Source organism: Theropithecus gelada, chromosome 11 (genome assembly GCF_003255815.1).
Source record: "Theropithecus gelada isolate Dixy chromosome 11, Tgel_1.0, whole genome shotgun sequence".
Taxonomy (NCBI): Eukaryota; Metazoa; Chordata; class Mammalia; order Primates; family Cercopithecidae; genus Theropithecus; species Theropithecus gelada.
Genome location: NC_037679.1, coordinates 102,722,334 through 102,743,666, shown reverse-complemented (window position 1 = coordinate 102,743,666; position 21,333 = coordinate 102,722,334). Strand labels below are relative to the sequence as shown.

The 21,333-nt window shown below is 37.0% G+C and overlaps 1 protein-coding gene across 2 annotated transcripts in view; it reads right to left on the bottom strand.

Moving 5' to 3' along the window:
* Window positions 1-21,333, bottom strand: part of DCP1B (decapping mRNA 1B) — a 59,279-nt gene that overhangs the window by 28,073 nt on the left and 9,873 nt on the right. For both annotated transcript variants that reach the window (XM_025400908.1, XM_025400907.1), the window contains exon 3: window positions 19,318-19,445. In XM_025400908.1, the coding sequence (XP_025256693.1) occupies window positions 19,318-19,445 (128 nt within the window). The remainder of the gene's footprint in view (window positions 1-19,317; window positions 19,446-21,333) is intronic.

The window sequence follows — 21,333 nt, the reverse complement described above, 5'->3', positions numbered from 1 at the left end:
GTACGTGAATCTCAATGTATAGAAATGAATCCAGTCTCCTATAATTGCAGTTTTTGAGAAAGTTATATTTAAACATATCTATTTATGCTTAAGCTTATTTTTAAAACAGAGTATTTCTACAGGTCAAAAATTTGTTCCAATGAAGAACAGACTTCTTCACATTTGAATCAGATGATTTAATCGAGTGTTTAACAATGATAGGAATAGCTCTGCTGAAAATAGCCTAACTATAAAACACATGATCACGGAAATATTTCTACAATTTGACATAGCAGTAGTCTAGCCAAAGAAACCTAGTGCTACTTCCTGATTAAAGAAAAGTCAGAGTTTCTGTACTTTTTCATTTTTACCTTAATCTGTGAATAGAGACATAGGAGATACTACTTTCCAAAAGACTCTTTCCAAAAACCCTCTATGTTGAAACAGTTTCATTGTGTTTTGGTTCTACTATGAAATAAGAGCTCTAAAGCTATATATAAGGTGATTCTAATACAAATTCTTGTCCAAAATTGTTTCCCTTCTTCAAAACCCATAATTTTTCCTTCTGTGGGTTAAGCAGTAAATTTACTATGATTCCAGAACTTGATTATTTGAAACTACTTGCTAAATGATTTTTGGACAAAAATTAGTAATATAAAACACAGAATCTAAAAGAATATACATTATATAGCCATAATGACCACTTACTATAGATAAAGGGTAGGGAAACTAAAAGATGCTTTCCTTATTAAGCATTTAAGAAAATGTTTCGGAACCCAGCTTTTCTCTGCCAAGATTTAGGCTTCCACCATGCTAAACTGGGCTCTCTTAAACACAAAATATAAAATACACTGCATGTCCAAGCCACAGATGCAGTGTATGAATCTGAATAGCATTACTATGTTTTCTTGGTCAAGCCGAGAACCTTCATAGTCTCTATCGTTCAGGATAAAACAAGTGACTTTGCTTTAATTTTACTCTCACGTAGCAGCTGTAAATCACCATATCTGACTTTGCCACATGGGTTTTTCCTCACCTCAGCATGTCAGATTGTTAAGTTACATAAGCGATGTATATATTCACATGAAGGCTCTCTCCGTGAGTCCCCTAGCAGCTACGACGGAAAAGTAGAAACTGTGTTAATTGGGTGGTCAGGGTGAAGAGAAGGGTTGTTTACCCACATTGTGTATCTGCTTATGTGTGTGTTTCAAGGAACTATCTGGTGTCACAACTCAACACACAGAAAAACAGAAATACAAAATCCAGAGATACCACAAGGCTCAAGAGTGAAATTCTGCTTTACTTGAGATTTTTCAGAGCCTTCTTTAACTGGCAGAACACCAGTTCTTTAGACGAATAGTCTTCTTTAGAGTTTAGATCCCTTCCTTTCAGCCTAAGTGGACTACTGACAGAGAACAAAAAAGTCATTCTGGATTAAAGGTCAGACTGACAAGTTTCATCACTCAAGTCACAGTAGATGTATAACCCTTCATCATATATTAACACATTAGCTCTCTAAGCAATGGTGCATAATAAATAGATCAATTTTTCAGTCAGAATGGCAAAGGAGACTTAGAGACACAAAGTAAGATTCAGTGACCACATTATAATTTTTAAATTTTGGGGGCTCTTCTTCCTCTCTCATTAAGTGCAGGCTTAAAAGGAGTCCTTGAAAGTTTCTAATGCAACCAACTACTCCTCTCACGTACAGTAAGAGAGCCTCAAGACTGTATCGGTTATAGCAATTCTGACTAAGTGTGAAATGTCAGACTCCTCAGCTCCCATTCCATACTGCTCATGATTTGAATGAGTCTACTTTGAGGATTTTGTCTTGCTGGGCAGATCCCGAAGAGAAATGTATTCTGTTATTCCTACAAATACTAAGTTTTTGCCTAGTAAGAATGTCAAGTATTTTTAGCCATATAGTTACTTTAAATATTAGTTTCTTGACCCTAGAGAGCTTTAGGGGTTCAATAAAATTCCTAAAACTCTATGCAAAATGTCATGTATATATGCAAACAGACATTTTGGGAAGTGAAAAACTGCAAAGCGTAGACCCTCTAGAACGATGTCTGGCACACAGTAGTCAAGCAAATATGTCTGAGGAAAGGGGGAGAGGGAGGGAGGGGGGAGGAAGGAAAGTAGGAAGTAAAGAAGGAAGAAATGAAGGAAAAAAGGGAAGAAGAAAAGTATTCAGATTCTCATAGGGATTTGTGACTCACAGAAGATTACGAACTACTATTTGCGACTATCAATATGCCAATAAATATCCTAGAATGGAAACCAACCTTCAATTATCTGTGGGCAGATAATGTGTCTTTCATTTACTTAGTAATGAATTTACACAGAGTTCACTTTTAACTTTCCAAATAGCTTTTGTAATCATTGCCTAGACTGACTGCAAGGTAAAGAAAAGACATAACAAAGTCTCCAAGTCTTAGAATTTGTTAAGTTGGAAGAGCTTCTATTCCTCTGTGTAGCCTGAAGCCTAGGAGAAAGCTTAAAAAGCACAGATCGGTTAGCATGCTCAGCCATGGAGAGGGTGAATCACAAAGTTCAGCTGTGGCTACTGGTTTGTTGAAGAGGTGTCATTCTCGGTCTCTACAATGAAGTGGGAAACAGAAAGACATTTTGGAAAGCTGGGCAACTTTGTGGCTTCTGCCTGATCACTCTAAGCAGCATACCTTCAAAGCTTTGTCTTATGCATTCTGATGTTCCAGATGCTAGACAAAATCATCATATACACACACACACACACACACACACACACACACACACAACAATTCTAGAATATAAGTGATTCAGGAATTTTGTTAAGTACACTGTACATGTCTATTTCTTATCTAAATCTGTTTATTTCCTGTGTTTATTTGGCACCACAGAATACAAATAAAAGATATGGTCTCTGCCCATAAGGGGCCTGTAATTTATTATCCATGCCACTGCCTTCTCAATAGCCTAGATAATTAGCAACCAGTTAATTAATGGTAACATAGTGGCAGAGAAAACGTTTTACAAAATGCATTCTTAGTGAGCAATATTGTTTCCAAATTATGACTCATCATTGTTCTGTAAATTTGGCTTTCTTACTGCTATTATTTACTATGGGTATATACAGGTACACTTTAACTTTGGTGCTTTGGAAGAGAATCAAGTTTATACTTCATAATATGTTCTATAATAGCCACCAAGAAAATACCTACTACTATATTTTAAAACTGTATTGTTTTTATACATTTCATTCCAGAGAAAGCACTGCAGAGTAGATGCTAAGGCTTCTCTTTGCTAGGAAATTGACATTTTAAAAAATTGACTCTCAAGAGAGAAGTGGAAGGTTAATTCCTTCCACTCAGGAAAAATATTAAGTTGTACAAGTTTCCATATTTTTGGCAAAAAGAAACCTCGCTTCTCTGACTACGGGGAGAAAGCAGATGTCACAACCCAGAGAAAGGGGGCATAGCCTTCTGACTGATCTGGAAACTGGAAATGCAGACTCAACTATTTCTATTACCTCACATTACTTGGCGCTTTCAGCTGATGTCAAGCTTTTGGTATCATGTTGGTTTAAAGTACTGAAGATGTGTTTTAGAACAAGGACTACTTTATTTCCAGGTTGAAAAAGCCAAGACACAAAGTGATAAGAGTTAATGTAATATTCTAATCAACACAGCAGAGATCAGAGTTAGCAGAAACAGCGGCTAATAATGTCAGGAAAATAAAGAAGGGTAAAAAATTATCCTTAAATATTCACTTATTTAAATACTTTTTTTATAAGGTTCAATTATTTCTACTTTCTTACACTGAGGAATCATTTATGTAAAAGAAAATGCACAGATCTGAAAGTGTTCTGCTCAGTGAGTTGGCAATAAAACACTCTTATGTAACCAACACTGAAAACAAGATATAAAATATTTTTATCACTCTTTTCCAGTCAACCACCACACCCCACTTCCACCACCAGCCCCAGCAGAGGCAACCAATTTTTTACTTCTATCATCCTAGATTAGTTTTGCCTGTTCTTAAACTTCATATCAATGGGGTCGTACAGTATATCCTCTTTCGTAGATGGCTTGCTTTGCTCAACGTGTTTCTGAAATTAATTCATGTTGTTGAATATATCAGTAGTTCATTTCTTTTTATTGCTGAGCAGTGTTCTATTATTATATACCAAAATTTATCTATGTAACTATTAATGGGTATGCGGGTTATTACCGGATTTTTTTTGCTACTATGAATGAAAGTGCTTTGAGCATTTGTGTAGAAGTCTTTGTGTGGACATGTGCTTCGGAGTCTCGCGCTGTCACCCAGGCTGGAGTGCAATGGCGCGATCTTGGCTCCCTGCCGCAACCTCCGCCTCCCACGTTCAGGAAATTCTCCTGCCTCAGGCCCCCAGGCTGCTGGGACTACAGGCGCCCGCCACCACGCCTGGCTAGTTTTTTTTTTTTTAGTAGAGATGGGGTTTCGCCAAGTTGGCCAGGCTGGTCTCAAACTCCTGACTTCAGGTGATCTGCCTGCTTCGGCCTCTCAAAGTGCTGGGGTTACAGGCGTGAGTCCCAGCGCCCGGCCTCTTCTTGTTTACGTTTTTGAGACGGAGTCTGGTTTCATCGCCCAGGCCGGAGTGCAGCGGCGCCATCTTGGCTCACTGCAACCTCCCCCTTCAGGGCTCAAGCGATCCTGCCTCGGCCTCCGCTGTAGCTGGGATTACAGGTGCCCGCCACCACGCCCAGCTAATTTTTGTATTTTTAGTGGGTGGGGGGGTTCACCATGTTGGCCAGGCTTGTCTCGAACTCCTGACCTCAAGGGATCTGCCCGCCTCAGCCTCCCAAAGTGTTGGGATTACAGGCGTGAGCCACCATGCCTGGCCCATTTCTCTAAAGTAAATAACTATGAATGGAACTTGTTGGATCATACGCTAGTTATATGTTTAAGAAAATGCCAAATAGTTCTCCAAAGTAGTTGTAGCATATTACTCTCTCAGAAGCAATTTATCAACGTTTCCATTGTTCCACATCCTCATTAACACCTGTCTTTTTAATTGTAGCCATTCTAAGGAGTATGTGATATTCTTATTTGGGCTTTAATCTGCATAGGTTTCCAATGCCCAATAAGCATATGAAGAAACGCTCAATACAATCTGTTGTTATGGTAAAATGCAAATTAAAACCACAATGAGATATCACTTCAGAATTCCCAGAAAATTTAAAAAAACAAACAATATCAAGTTTTGACAAGGATGTGGAGCAAATGGGAAGTCTTAGACATTTCTGAAGAGAGCATAAATAGGCACACAACTGTTCAGCAGTATCTCTAAAGCTAAACAAACCCCTACACTATGTCTCCATCAATTTCACTCCTACGTATAAACCCAAGACAGATAAGCATACCTATTCACCTAAAAAACATGAACGGAAATGTTCATGGTAACTTTATTCAGAATAGCTCAAATCTGGAAATAACTCAAATATCTATCGATAGGAGAATAAACAGACTGCACTATAATGATGCAGTGGAATACTACACAGAATAAAAAGCAAGAAACTACTGCTACATGCATTAACTTCAAAATACCTGATGAATAATGGTAAGAATCTTTTCATATGACTATTGGTATTTGTATATCTTCTTTTTTAAAGCATCTTTTCAAATATTTTGCTAATTTTTTAGTTGGCTTGTCTTTCTGTTGTTAACTTCTAAGTGTTATTTACATATTCTCAATATAGTACTGTGTCAGATATATGTACATGTTCTCAGTATGTTTTCCCAGTCTGTGGTTCTCTTTTCATTTTCCTAAAGGTATCTTAAGAACAGAAGTTTTTAATTTGATGAAACTTTTACTTTTGATGAGGTAAAATTTATCATTTTTTGTTTTATAGTAAATGCTTATAAGTGTCATTTTAAATCTAGTGTTTGGTAATACTACTTTTAACTATTTTTAATAAAGATTTATTTCATTGCTTCTATAAAAATGAAAAAAATTCTTATTTCATTTGCAGATAAAACATCTATAGCGTAAGCTTTTCTGTCTACACCACATGGCCATGTTTAACAGGGCCAGGAGGAAACAGAGATGTGACCTGTTTTCATGTATCGTAATTAAGATATCAAGTTTAAAATAGTGAATAAACTTCTTAAATATCAAGTCACAGTATCTCAATAAGCATAAAACAAGTTGAAGGAGACACCCATAAAAGTGCTTTTTTAGAATTTAAAGTTCTATAAAGAAAATTTATATTATATATATACATTATACATCATCTTGTTCACATAGATAAAACTAACATTTTCCCACATTACATATCTCTTCCTTGAACTATTAAATTTCCCATGATGAGGATGTATGGCATTCTCACAACTCACAATTACCTCTAGGAACTTCTAGGTAAATGTTGCTACTATCTATATTAAAGTAACCTTGAGAATCAGAGTAGTTCCTAGGTAAACTGCTAAAATTACTTACTGCTTTGAGTTTCTACACAGGAAACACAGAGGCTTCTTAATGCCTAATGGCTAATGCTCCAAAAGAAAAACTAATCCCAGCACTTTGGGAGGCCGAGACGGGCGGATCACAAGGTCAGGAGATCGAGACCATCCTGGCTAACGCGGTGAAACCCCGTCTCTACTAAAAAGAAATACAAAAAACTAGCCAGGCGAGGTGGCAGGCGCCTGTAGTCCCAGCTACTCGGGAGGCTGCGGCAGGAGAATGGCGCAAACCCGGGAGGCAGAGCTTGCAGTGAGCTGAGATCCGGCCACTGCACTCCAGCCTGGGCGACAGAGCGAGACTCCGTCTCAAAAAAAAAAAAGAAAAAAAAAAAAAAAAGAAATAGTTGTGAACTTTTAGGTTAAGTTTAATCAGTAGCTTTGAATAAAGAAATCCAATAAAAGCAATTCAGTACTCATTGCAAATATTTAATTGTGCACATTTAATGCAAGGAATTCAGTGCTATGGGGGGGACTGGAAAGATACCTTTGCCCTGAAGGTGCTTGCACTCTAACAGAGAAACTAGCACAAAATATTATGCATAAGGTAAAATATAAGCACAACTAGTAATTGCCTTTATTTCTAGCTCAGATTTAGCATGTTATTTTGAACATATATGTTTACATGTCTGTCTTTTGTGCTAGGATGGTAAACTATAAGGAGGAAGGGAGATATCTTTTTTTTTTTTTTTTTTTTTGAGACAGAGTCTTGCTCTGTGGCCCAGGCTGGAGTGCAGTGGGGCAATCTCGGCTCACTCCAAGCTCTGCCTCTTGAGTTCACGCCATTCTCCCACCTCAGCCTCCCGAGTAGCTGGGACTACAGGCGCGCGCCACCATGCCCAGCTAATTTTTTTGTATTTTTAGTAGAGATGGGGTTTCACCGTGTTAGCCAGGATGGTCTCGATCTCCTGATCTCGTGATCTACCCACCTTGGCCTCCCAAAGTGCTGGGATTACAGGCGTGAGCCACCGCGCCTGGCCGGAAGGGATATATCTTATTCATTACTTCCAAAACCCAACACAGAATCAGTATCAACAGACAAGTGCTCAATAACAAATGAGCAAAGCAAACATAAATACAACATAAAAGACGTATATGCTGCAGTGAGACACCACAGCTATACGGGGGAATCACAGAAACATCCAGGGAGGTAAACTTCCAGCTGGGTTTTGAAATATGAGTAGAATTTATCTGGCAGAGATTGGTCAGAATGAGGGAGAGAATTCAAGGAGAAAAAACAATATTTAAAAGCATGCAGGTAAGAGTATTCTGGGAAAGTGTGTACGTAGTTGTTTACTTGGAGCATTAGGCAAGCGTGCAAGAGTAGTAGCAGACTTGACCTGAAAGGGAAACTGACCTGACTACAGCAAGCTTTAAATGTTGGGTGAAGAGTTTTACTTGGTAGGCATTTAAGATTTTGAGAAGGAAAGCAACTTAATTAGGATTGTGCTTTAGGAAGATGAATCCAGCTGTGGTTTTGGATGGAGGGGATAAACCAGATGTGAAATATAAGGCTAATGACATATCCTTTTTATGAATTGCTGGATTCAATTTGCTAGTATTTTTTCCTTTTTCTATTGTGTTAAAATATTAAAAACATCAAATTTACAGTTTAAAATATGCAGTTCAGTGGCATTCAACACATCCACAATATTGTGCAACCATCACCACTATCCATCTCCAGAACTTTTTCATCATCCCAAACTAAAACTCTGTACCCATTAACAGATAACTCCCCACTCTCCATTCCCTGAAGCCCCTGAAAACCACTATTTTACTTTCTGTCTGTATGAATTTGACTACTCTATGTACCTCACAGAAGTGGAATCATACAGTATTTGTTCTTTCGTGTCTGGTTTAACTTAGCATGATGTCTTCAAGGTTCATTCATGTTGCAGTACATATCATAATTTTATTCTCTTTTAAAGTGGAACAATATTCCACTGTATGTGTATATAATATTTTGTTTACCCATTCATTCACTGATGGATATTTGGGTTTTCCCCACCATTTGGCTATTGTGAATAATGCTACTATAAACATTATTTTGTTAGTATTTTGCTGAGGATTTTTATATCTATGTTCACAAGAGACATTGACTGATAATTTTCTTTTCTTGTAATGCCTTTGCCCTGTTTTGGTATCAGGATAATGCTGCCCTGATAAAACGAGCTGGAAAATATTACCTCTTCTACTTTCTGAAAGAGATTGTGTAGAACTGGTATTATTCCTCCCTTGAATATCTGGTTGAATTCACCAGTTAAACTATCTGAACTTGGAGTTTTGTTAGATTTTTAATTACAAATTCGATTTCCTTAATATGGGACTATTCAGGTTACCTATTTTTCTTGAGTGAATTCTGATGATTTGTATTTCTCAATGAATTAGTCCATTTCATCTAAGTTGCCGAATTATAGTACTCCTTTATTATCCTTTTAATGTCTGTGGATAGCCTCTCTTTCATTTCTGATACTGCTAATTTGTGTCTTTTTTTCTTCTTCATTAGTCTGGCCAGGTGTTTATCAGTTTTACTGATTCCTTTCAAAGATAATCAGGTTTTGGTTTCACTAATTTTCTCTAAATAGTTTTTCTGTTTTTTATCTCATTGATTTCTCCTCTTTTTATTTCTTTCCTTCTGTTTGCTTTGGATTTAATATACTCTTCTCCTGTTTTCTTTAAGTGAACGTTTGAATTACCGATTTAAGAACTTTCTTCTTTTCCAATACAAGTACTTGATGGTATAAATTTCCCTCTAAGTCCAACTTTGGTTGCATCTGAAATATTGTAATTTTCATTGTTATTCAGTTCAAATGTTCTCTAATTTTCTTTCTTCTTTGACACGAGTTTTTCAGAAGTGTGCTGTTTAATTTCCAAATACTTGGGGATATTCCAGATACCTTTCTGTTGTTGATGTCTAATTTAATTCTATTGTGGTCCCAAGAATATACTTTGTATGATTTCAATTCTTTAAAAATGTTTAAGGTTTGCTTTATGACCTGCGAGGAGGTTTATCTTGGGGAATATTTCATGTGCACTTGAGAAGAACGTGCATTCTGCTGTCGTTCGATAGCATGTCATATAAATGACAGCTGTGTTTAATTGATAGTGTTGTTCAAGTCTTCCATATGCTTCCTGTTTTCTATCCTCTTGCTCTATTGACTGTAGAAAGTGGAGCACTAAATTTTCCAAGTGTAATTGCAGAATTAAAAAAAAAAAACAAAAACTTCTCCTTCAGTTCTGTCACTTTTTGCTTCACACACTTTGAAGCTCTGTAATTAGGTGCATACACATTAATAATTATTATGCCTTCTGGATGACTTTATTCCTGTATCATTATGTAATGTCATTTTTTATCCCTGGTAATTTTCATTGTTCTGACATCTACTTTGTCTGTTAATAATCTAGACACCCCAGTTTTCTTTTCACGAGTATTTGCATGGTATATCTTTCTTCATCCTTTTACCTTTAACCTATCTATATCATTACATTTAAAACTGGTTTTGTGGGCCGGGCGCGGTGGCTCAAGCCTGTAATCCCAGCACTTTGGGAGGCAGAGACGGGCAGATGACGAGGTCAGGAGATCGAGACCATCCTGGCTAACACCGTGAAACCCCGTCTCTACTAAAAATACAAAAAACTAGCCGGGCGAGGTGGCGGGCGCCTGTAGTCCCAGCTACTCGGGAGGCTGAGGCAGGAGAATGGCGTAAACCCGGGAGGCGGAGCTTGCAGTGAGCTGAGATCCGGCCACTGCACTCCAGCCCAGGCTACCGAGCAAGACTCCGTCTCAAAAAAAAAAAAAAAAAAAAAAAACTGGTTTTGTGTAGAAAGCATATAGTTAGGCCATGCTTTTTTAATCCAATCTGGCAATCTCTGTATTTAATCACTATGTTAGCCCATTTACATGTAACGTAACTACTGATATGGTTGAACTTGGGTAGGTCTGCCATTTTGTTTTTTGTTTAATGTTTGTCATATTTTTTGCTCTCCTATTACCCTCTTTCTTGTCTTCTTTTGGGTTATCTGATTTTTTTAGTATTCTATTTGATCTCTTGGTTGTATCTCTATATTTCTTTTTAGTGGTTGCTCTAAGAATTACAATATACATATCTAACTTTACACAGTCTACTTAGAGTTTTTCTTTTACCACTTCAAATAGAATGTAAAGGCTCTATAAGTGTCCATTTGTCCTCTCTTTTTATGTTATAGTTGTCACGTTTCACATCCGTATACACTGAACCTCCTCCTGACAACGTTGTAACTTTTGCTTTCAACAGTCATATGTATTTTAAATAATTTGAAAGGGGAAAAAATAAATCTCTTGTAACCAATATATTTACTATTTCTGTTGTTCTTACTTCATCCTGCAATTCCAGCTTTCCCTTTGATATTATTCCTTCCAGCCTGAATAATTTCTTTTAACATTTATTCTTCAACAGGTCTTCTGGCAAAAAAAAAAAAAAAAACTTCTTTTTATGTTTCCTTTATCTGAGTATGTCTTTATTTCACCTTCATTCCTGAGAGATATTTTTGCTGGAAATGGAATTCTAGGTTAATAGCTCTTTTATTTCCAAATTTGAAAATGTTGCTCCACTGTCTTCTGGCCTACATAATTTCTGATAAGAAATCTGTAGTCATTCAAAACATTATTGTCCAAGATGTAACACAATGATTTTCTCTGGTTTCCTTTCAAGATTAAAAAAAAAAAAAAAAATCTTTGTTTTTCAGCAGTTTGATTATGACTAAATGTCATGTCATGGGTATGGTTTTCTTTGGGTTTATTCTGTTTGGGGATTCACTGAGTTCCTTGAATCTACATATATTTGTTTCCTTCACTGGATTGGGAAAGGTTTTGGATATTATTTTTTCAAATATTTATGAGTCTCTCCTCTTCATTAGACTTCAATGACACGAATTAGACCTTCTGATATTGCCCCACAGATCTCTGAAGGCCCTGTTCATCTTTTACAAACATCTGGCTCTATATTCTTCAGGTTTGGAAATTTCTATTGACCTATCGATGAGTTCACCAACTCTTCTTTCCACTGTCATCTGCATTTTACTATTAAGACCATCCAAGAAATAGTATATTATTCAGTTCCAAATTTTCCATGTGGTTATTTTTTATACCTATTTTTTATGCCAAGAATTTCTATCTTTCCATTCATTTCAAGAGTATCCAGTTTTACCTCACAGAGCATAGTAATAACTATCTTAATGTCACTATCTTATGATTCTAACATCCAGATCATCTCAGGGTGGCTACTGATTTTTTCCTTGAGAGTTTGGCATATTTTCCTGGCTAGTAATTTTGGATTGCACCCTGGACATTTTTATTCTTTTGTAAGACGCAGAGTCCTCTTGAAACCCTCTGGAGAATGTTCATTCTGTATATTGGAGAAAGCATCAATTCAGTGAGGTTTAGGTGAGAAGCTCTGCCTTGCTGTCTGTGGATGGCGCTTCCATGTCGGTTCCATTTTCTTTTCTTTTTTTTTTTTTTTGAGATGAGTCTCCCTCTGTCGCCCAGGCTGGAGTGCGGTGGCGCGATCTCTGCTCACTGCAAGCCGCCTCCCGGGTTCACGCCATTCTCCTGACTCAGCCTCCTGAGTAGCTGGGACTACAGGCGCCGCCACCACACCCAGCTAATTTTTTTTTTTTTTTTTGTATTTTTAGTAGAGACGGGGTTTCACCGTGTTAGCCAGGATGGTCTCGATCTCCTGACCTGGTGATCTGCCCGCCTCGGCCTCCCAAAGTGCTGGGATTACAGGCTTGAGCCACCGCGCCCGGCCCTCAGTTCCATTTTCAAAAGTGTTTATGTCTGCCCTATACATATACTAGTCGGAAATTTGGAATAATGGTTTATATTGTAAGCTAATTCTCAAAGCTGTTGTTATTTCCTGGGTTCTGTTACATGTATATAGCTCACAGGTGGACCCAGGGTTTGCATCAGTTCCTAGACAGAATTAGGAGATCTCCTTATCCAGCTCCCTCCTCTAGAGTCACTCCCACTCGCCAGCTGTCAGGGCTACAGTCTTTTTCCCCAGTCTTCCGGCTACAAAGTCAGGGTTTGTCTCAGGGTTTTAGACTCTCACACTGTCAGGCAATCTGTGCAGCAAAAGAAAACCAAAATGAAATACATAATGGGATTTTCCTCACACTCTTCAGACCACAGGGGCAGAGACAGGCTCTTTCTTGGGATTTTGGGTGCCTGTGCCACCACCATGACCACCACAGTGGCAGTTCAGCTTTCCCTGCAACTGGCTTCAGGGTAGGGATATAAGAGAAAAGGGGAGGTAGGGAAAGAAAAGGGGGAAGTTTTTAGAAAGAGGAGTTTCTCTCAGGTTTTGTTATTTTTTTCCTAGAGTTATGTGACTTGGCACATTCTTCTGTCAAATCCAGTTGATAAAAGAGGAAAGAATAAAGCTGGGAACTCACCACCATAGCAGTTTTTCTTCAAGTTCCGATTGCTCTCCTCAGTGTGTCTGTTGTCATTTACTTTCAGAGGCCCCAGTTAGTTGTTTTTGGAATCTGCCCAGAACTTTTAGTTGTAAACAGTGGGAGAGATACATTGTAGTGAACTTACTCTATTTTGGATGATGCCGGAAGTTCAGTCCCTTTATGCTCTGGGGGGTTATGAAACATCCCAAGTAACACATAATGAAAGCCTGAACTGGAATAGAAGTGGGGATGGAAAGAAGGAGAGAAGCTACAGAACCACTCCAGAATTAAGAAACATGGCTACGAAGACTTCAAAAGGTTTACTATTACCACACATGCTTTAAAAAAAAACGTACAGGAACTCCTAGCTTTACAAATGACTTGTCAATACAAATGGGAATAAGAAGTACTCTGCCCTGCTGCTAAGGAAATTATATTCTTGGCGTCTACACAGTTTTATTCTTGAATGGATTTTCCTACAGAAATAATCCTACATATGCTAGTGCTATATTTCATATGTACATCATTATAATGCTAGTATACTACTCTTAAATAGGTGCATACTGGGCTAAAAAGGCTTTTGTGAGTTGACTTGGAAAGCTAACCACAACTAAAATTACGTTTTTTATGAGAGAATATATTCTGATAACCAATTATATTTTTAATTTTTATTTTAATGAAAATAATACATGTACATAATTTTAAAAGTTAACTAATACTATGAAGTTTATAGCAAATAGAATCCTTCTCTAGTCACTCCATTCTTGATTACTGCTCCTTAAAAGCAACTTAAATTATATCTATGACAGTTCTTTCTGCTTTCCATTTCTCATCTAATTTTTCTTATGGTATTTAAATCCCTTTCCCATATATCATGTATGTAGCATTTCTTGATTCAAGAGGATTCAGTTTTCTTACAATACACACAAATTCACACACAAATACACCACATACAACCCCATCCTTCCAATATAAGGCTTTCATATTCAGTGGCTTTAACTGTGTATTATGATTTGCAGAGCTACATGGTGTACTATGATTTCCTTTTTTGTTCAATATTTTGTTTTCCCAGGAATTAAAGTGTTTCTTCTGTCTCCCTACCCCTTAGTTTTCAATGCTCCTTATATCAGCACCAAACTCTTAAAAAGTAACTGTAAATGTCCCAATAGATTCAAACTATCAGTTGTGAATTTTTTCTTGGATACCATTCCTGAAGCAATTCACCCTTTGACTTTAATTTAAATCCCCTCCAGTTGCACAGGGGTCATTATGGGACTCTTCATCTTTGCTCTAGGAGATTCCCTTCTTCCTGGATGGTTTGTATATCAGTCACAATAGGCCAAGTTATGCTACAGTAACAAATGACACCAAAATCTCAACGGCCTAGCTTACAATGACACAGGTTTATTTCTTACAAGCTACATGTCCATCATGGGTCACTTTTACCTCCGTGCCATGTTATCTTCATTTCAGAACCTAGGCTGACAGCGCAGCCTCTGCCCGGAATATTGCTGGTCATCATGGCAGAAGGAAAAAAGGCAGTAAATCTTGAGCTAGTTCTTAAAATATTTGCTTAGAAGTGATACATATTTTCAGCCACATTTCACTGGCCAAAGCAATTAGTATAGCCATGCTTGAGTACAACAAGGTGAGTACGTATTATCCTACTGCAGGGTGGGTCAATGCGTGGTAGACCCAACAGAGCAAAGATCAACAACCCTCTGTGAGGAGGCAGAGCTCATATTTGTGTACAACGAAGCTATCACGGCACGGCTTCCTACTTCTTGTTTATTCCATCTCTTTCGTAAAATGGATCCTCCACTCTTTGGGTTTATGTCTTTTTTTCACTGTCATTTCAAGAGAACTTCAGGAAAACCAGGAGTATGCTCACTCTGCCATGGTTTACCCAAAAGCCTATCAGCCAATCACTTTAAAAGGTAACTTTTTGGAAGATGCCTGTTTAGAAGATGAGGGCTATCTGTAATTTTCCTTTTCATTCAGGGTACTATTTCCATTATTTATAGCAGTTTTTCCCAGATCCTATAAATGTTAATCAAGGACTTAAACTGTCATTTCTTTTTTAATACAATACTACCCAAAATGGTAAATTCACTTTAAGACTTAGGAGGAGTTTTCTAAAATAGTTTTGGTCCTAAATATCTTAAGTTTGTCTTTTCTGATTTGATCTAAACTTCAGGTTTACATTTGCAATAAAATCCAGCATCTAAAAAGAATTTCACTACAATCCTATAACTGTTGATAATAATATATTCAACTTGTTGGCCTAGCTCTGAAATCTCCCTGTCAGCTGGGCATGGTGGCTCCTGCCTGTAATGCCAACTACTCAGGAGGCTGAGGTGGGAAGATCACTTCAAGCCAGGAATCTGAAACCAGCCTGGGCAACACAGCAAGATCCTGTCTCTAAAAAGGTTGTTTTAAATTATCCGGGTGTGGTGGTTTAGCCCAGGAGTTCAAGGTTGCAATGAGGCTATGACCATGCGACTGCACTCCAGCCTGGGTGACAGAGCAAGAACTTGTCTCTAAAGAACAGAACAGAACAGAGGAAAGAGGAAAGAAAAGAGAAAGGGAAAGGAAAGGGGCCAGGCATGGTGGCTCACACCTATAATCCTAGCCCTTTGGGAGGCCAAGGTGGGCAATCACTTGAGGTCAGGAGTTTGAGACCAGCCTGGCCAACATGGTGAAACCCTGTCTCTACTAAAAACTAGCCAGGCGTGGTGCCGCACGCCTATAATCCCAGCTCCTCAGAGGCTGAGGCAGGAGAATTGCTTGAACTTGGGAGTTGGAGGCTGCAATAAGCCAAGATTGTGCCACTGCACTCCAGCCTGGACAAAGAGAGCAAGACCCCGTCTCAACTGAAAAAGCAAGAAAAGAAAGGAATCCCCCTGTCATTGCTGTCTATAACCTAAGTATTATATTTGGGAAATGATATTTCCCTATGCTAGTATCTTATTTAGCTGCGAAATGAAAAATACAGTAAATGATTACTATAGGGGAACATTACAAAAGAAGTGGTATAATTCAACTTTTTGTTAAATTAGTTTTTAATTTGGTAAAAACGAATCTTTCTAATAACTGATATATGCTTGAATCTCAAGGCTAAAAAAACTTGCTTTTTAAACCTTGGAGTGTACTCTAAAATAACTATGTGTTTGTAAATGATAAACTTTGCTCAGATGCATTATTTACTGCTAATACTTCACTGCTTGGGCCTTGGGTCTTGAAGTTAAGGTTTCTTGGTTTAAATAGTGTTGCCATCTCAAAATAATCATGGACCACAGTGTATTGCTTAATCCCTTTAACCTCAGTATTCTCATTTATAAAACAGGAGTAATAGTATTTCCAAGAAAAAGTTACAGGATAACCCATATAAAGCCTGAACGTAGTGTTTGGCAGACAGTAAATGCCCAGTAAATGTTTGCTGAATAAATGAATGAATGAAATGTTTGCCCTAACTTTAACAGCTATCTTATTTACTTTTAAAGTTCATACAGGTCAAACCCCATTTTAACAATGTTTAAACCCTTTAAACAATGTATAAACCCTTTTCTGTAATAAAGTAATCTATTTTGTGTTTGAATGAAGTTACTTTATTTATCAAGCATCTTTTTTTAACTGATTAAATGAAGGGAGTTTGGGATTTTCATTTCTTTATTTTGCTCTTCTACATTCATCCAGTTCAAGAAAGGGATTTTTTTTTCTCTCCTAATGAATCTAAAAAACCTCACCAAAAACCTCTATCAATTCTACCTTTGTCTACTTGAAATGCCCAAATATGGCCTATGATATACATAAACCAATGTGAAATGCCAAGACCATACAGAGAGATTCTTGACTATACAGAATATCTTGAGAAAACAGTCTTAAAAAAAAATCCTGAGTGAAGCTGAGTTCCTTGCCCAAAGAAAGGCCGACCAATCTACGTGCCACCAAAGAATATGTAAACCATACATAATTATTATATAACATATTTGAATTGTATTAAAATGTTTAAGAGGTATCTGAGACTCTGACAGCACCTGTGGTAAACCCTTCTGTGTACCTTTGATGAGCGGGATTGAAAAGGCTTTTGCAAACAACATAAAACCAAATGACTCTGGCTGCAAAGGCAATCAGTATCAGATATAAAGGAGAAAAAAAAAAAAGGCAAAATGAATTCAGAAAAGTAAATAGATCCATTCCCTTTCACTCTTTGTTGTTCAACTGATTCTACTTCTTTTGTATGGAAATTCATTAGCAACATTTTAATATGCATCCCAAATTTGCATCCATGTTTAATAGTAGAGCAGTACAGGTAGTGGTGTGGAAAAAGCAATGGAAGTGAAATCAGAATCTGTGGGTTTTTACACAGTCTGCCACCTCACTGAGTCTCAGTTTTCTCATCTGCAAAATGGCAGTGAAAATGTCTACTCTACAAAACTGTGATTATTAAATACGGTAAAATAAATGAAAATCATTATAAAATATGGAAACATAAATGAAAATATGAAAAACAAATTAAAATAGAACAGTGCCGTTCAATAGAAATATGAGGTGAACCACGAACGTGAGCCACATCTATTATTTTAAATTAAAAAATTCAAAGAAGCAGGTGAAATTAATTTTAATAATATATTTTATTTTGCCCAATTTATCCAAGATATTGTCATTTCAATGTGTTAATATAAAATAATTAATAATAGAGGTTTTTAACTTTTTTTTTTGGTACTGTCTGAAAATTGGTGCCTATTTGACACTCACAGTACAGCTCGGTTCAGACTAGCCACATTGCAGGTGCTAAACAGCCATAGCAGCTAGTGACTATCATAGTGGTCTGCATATGCTGAGAACCAAAGTGTATGTTTATTAGATCTAAATAGTATTTCCTATCAGATAAACCCTGTGGGACTTAAGGAGGTTATTTTTAAAATTGATGCATTAAAGAGAGTTTGCATTTTTATATTTTTGATATAGTAGTTAATACGTGATATATAATAAGAATTTAAAATATTACCTATAACTGACCAGACCATGTATTTATCCAAAATAAAAGCAACCAAAAATGATGATTATAGGTAACTTTGTAGTTATTTTATTAGGACTTAAATTATATATTAATTTGACATAAAATCTAATAATCTTAAAAAAACCTGACATAACTATAAGCACACAAAACAATTCAAACTATAAACAATTCAAACTGGCATTTCTGTAGAGAAGGAAAGGGTCTTGGAGTTGGAAATCCAAATCTTTTAGTAATCAACTACAATTGATAAAGTGTACCTTTTGGCAAAGAAACATGAGGAGAAAACACAATATTTTTCTATATTGCAAAACTTCATTTCACAGGACCTGCCATTAGTAAGTCATATTATAGTTTCAATAGCTTTATTTTTTTCCTCTCATAAAAATTTATTCTCTAAATAACAGGATGACCACCTATTATGACAATTATATATAGCATCATTTTAATGCATCTTAATGATGCGTTGGGGTTAAAATGTCAAATATTATTTACATTATACTCACTATTTAAATTATACTGAATAGTATATGGTAGGCAAATTCTTGTATCTTGAGTTCAAAGAGTAGGATGAAAAATATAAAGCAAACATTTCTTCACTGCAAGGTCTTTATGAAAGCTGTCCACAAAGCGTAAGGTGCATGTGTGTGCACACATGTGCACACATACATATTTATATATTATGTTCTTGTTTTCTGTGGGTGGAGATGTCCCTGCAACTGGCATATTTTCAGCAATCTTCCTCTGGGCTGACCAGCAGTGCAACACAAGTGGTCAGAAAACGATATGAGAGTAAACTGTAGTATTAGAAAGGTGATGGCTACTTCATTTCAAATCTGACAAGGACTATTTAGTTACCTACTATGACTTCCACATTACAAAGGGTTATTAAATTCTTAATGACGGAAAGACACTTTTTGGACTTTGATTTTTTATTTACTTGTATTCAGAAGATGGCACTCCTACAACACAGGCCCTCAAACACTTTGTCAGCACACCGGGCCAAAAGTGATACATCAAGAAAAAGTGCCATAGCAGACCTGTCACTTCTTCGTTCAGGGCGCCACCTATGTGTCTCTCTGGAGTCTCCTCACTAACAACTTGCCTCACCCAGCCCTGCTCAGGCTTAAGATCAGCAATGGGTTCACACTACAAATCCATAAAGCTTCAAAAGACAGAGTTTAAAGGTTTATATCATCATATTTATATTCACTTAAACTCTTCTGAGGAAGCATCTATTCCATCAGTTAGGCATGCATTTCCTAAACATTAGCATTTGTTAAAATGCTGACCACCCCCCATAGCCACTGATACCAAATGCAAACACAACAGCATACACTGTACAATTTTAAACACTTGGCCAAACTTCAGATGTAAAACTACCCAATGTAGTAAGAAAGACTCACATCTGGCATTTCTGTAGAGAAGGAAAGGGTCCTGGAGTTGGAAATCCAAGTCTTTAGTAATAGGTTCTGTCCTATTTTCCATGCTCAGCCTATTCATAATGGTGAATCCGTGCTTTGGAGAAGCAGACCTAAAAATCACAAGGGGTCAGCGGGAGATCAATAGACAAATTGCTTAGTATGCTATATTTTCAGTATAGTACATTCTGATGTGTCTCTCAACTTTTGTTTGTATATGCAGCTTTATACAAGCAGCCTGTACACATACTTCTCCACCACTGGCATCATTATGGACTAATTCCCATGTAATGCAGCAGCACTGTCATGATGACTCATTCGGTAAAATTGAGTCACACTTCATTTGTGGGGGGGGTGTGTGTGTGTGTGTGTGTATGTGTGTATACAGTTGTTGTTTGTTTATTTCTTTACCTACGTTGTAAATTCCTTTAAGGCAGAGTAACTACTTTTTAAAATATTACTGACTTTTAAAGAATACTTTTTAAAAGTTAAATTAATTAAAGATATTTTTAAACAATCTTGGTAGTTAATATTAGAGTGTACATCACAATTATATGAAGAAAATTTTCATAGAAAATGTTAAGTGTTAGTCTGAAACTGAAGGCTGCAAAATCTCTTAGCCATATGAATCAACTCTCAACAATGAGTTTGTGAGGACACAGCCTGAACTAGAAGTTTACATAACAGTGCAAAGGGCAGATACTTTGTTTTCTTCAATGCAAAGCAAACAGCTTCACAGATAAACCACTATAGAAGTTTTTCTCTATAAAAATGTGACATTTAGTGACGTTTTATTTTCATTTCACTCAATAAACCTTGAATGCCTACTCTGCCAGGCAGAAAAGAATCCAAATCATACTGAGTATAAACTCTAACAACTACATGTGCATTCGTCTACCCTTGGGTGACAGCCATATAGTAATTCAACTGTTCAACTTCCGGTGACAAATGAAACACCACATATTTACACACTGAAGCTGAAGCAAGCAGAATTCATTTATTTACTTTAAATGAGGGTGCTAGGGCTGTTATTAACAAACCCACAGAAATGTTATGAGCAACAGGAAGACAAGTTGTTTATGTCTTAGTTTTATTTTGCCTCTATTTGATACTGATCAAGGAACACAGCTACACAACCACTGCCAGGATTTTCTCCTGAAACCTCCAATTTTAAAACTGATGGGAGGCAGTCCTTGCCTAGCTTATTTTACCAAGGGGTAAAGTGGTGGTAAGCACACAATCAATACAGAAATAATCACGATCATCACTTCCGCTGAAACTCAGAGAAGAATGACAATGAACTCCCAAAGAGCTCTGCTGGGGGCCTTCTGGACGCGCCAAGTTCAGAAATCACCAGTGGGTGTCTCGATGAACTCTCTATTACAGAAAGGAAGGCACGGGAGGAAATAAATGATTTTTTAAATGGGATTAAGTGTTTTCATACAAGAATCAGAATTTGATTCTTCCCGTATTTCATTATCACAACTGGATCTCACCTCTTTAATAGCACGGCTACTATACCATCTCATAATTTAGAAAATAGGCCCAGGGGATACATGTGCCAGTTGCTCTAAAGCGACTTCCATAAGAGAAGTCAAAATACATCACTGCCAGCTCCATTCCCTGTAACACGCCTCCCGCCCCCCAACCACCATGAGTTTTCCATGCTTTTTGTAATTCTCTACTGAAGAAAGGCCTCCACATACTAGGATCTGGGAGGTTTTTGTTTTGCAGGGGATAAGGGAGGCATCCTATTCTTGAGGAGTTAGATTTGGAGAAGAGACTAAAAAAAAGCAAAGGATTATTTTCTCAATTTAATGTTTTGTTTAATTGAGAGTTCCATTAGAAACTTGTAGTAAGAAATCCTTGAAAATACAAACCTATATTTGGTTTGGATGTACAAAAGAAAATACTTGTATGATTTGTTCCTCTTCCATAGTTAAAAAAAAAAAAAACCCTACTAAAAATTCCCAAAATCAATCATTAATACATACAAATACA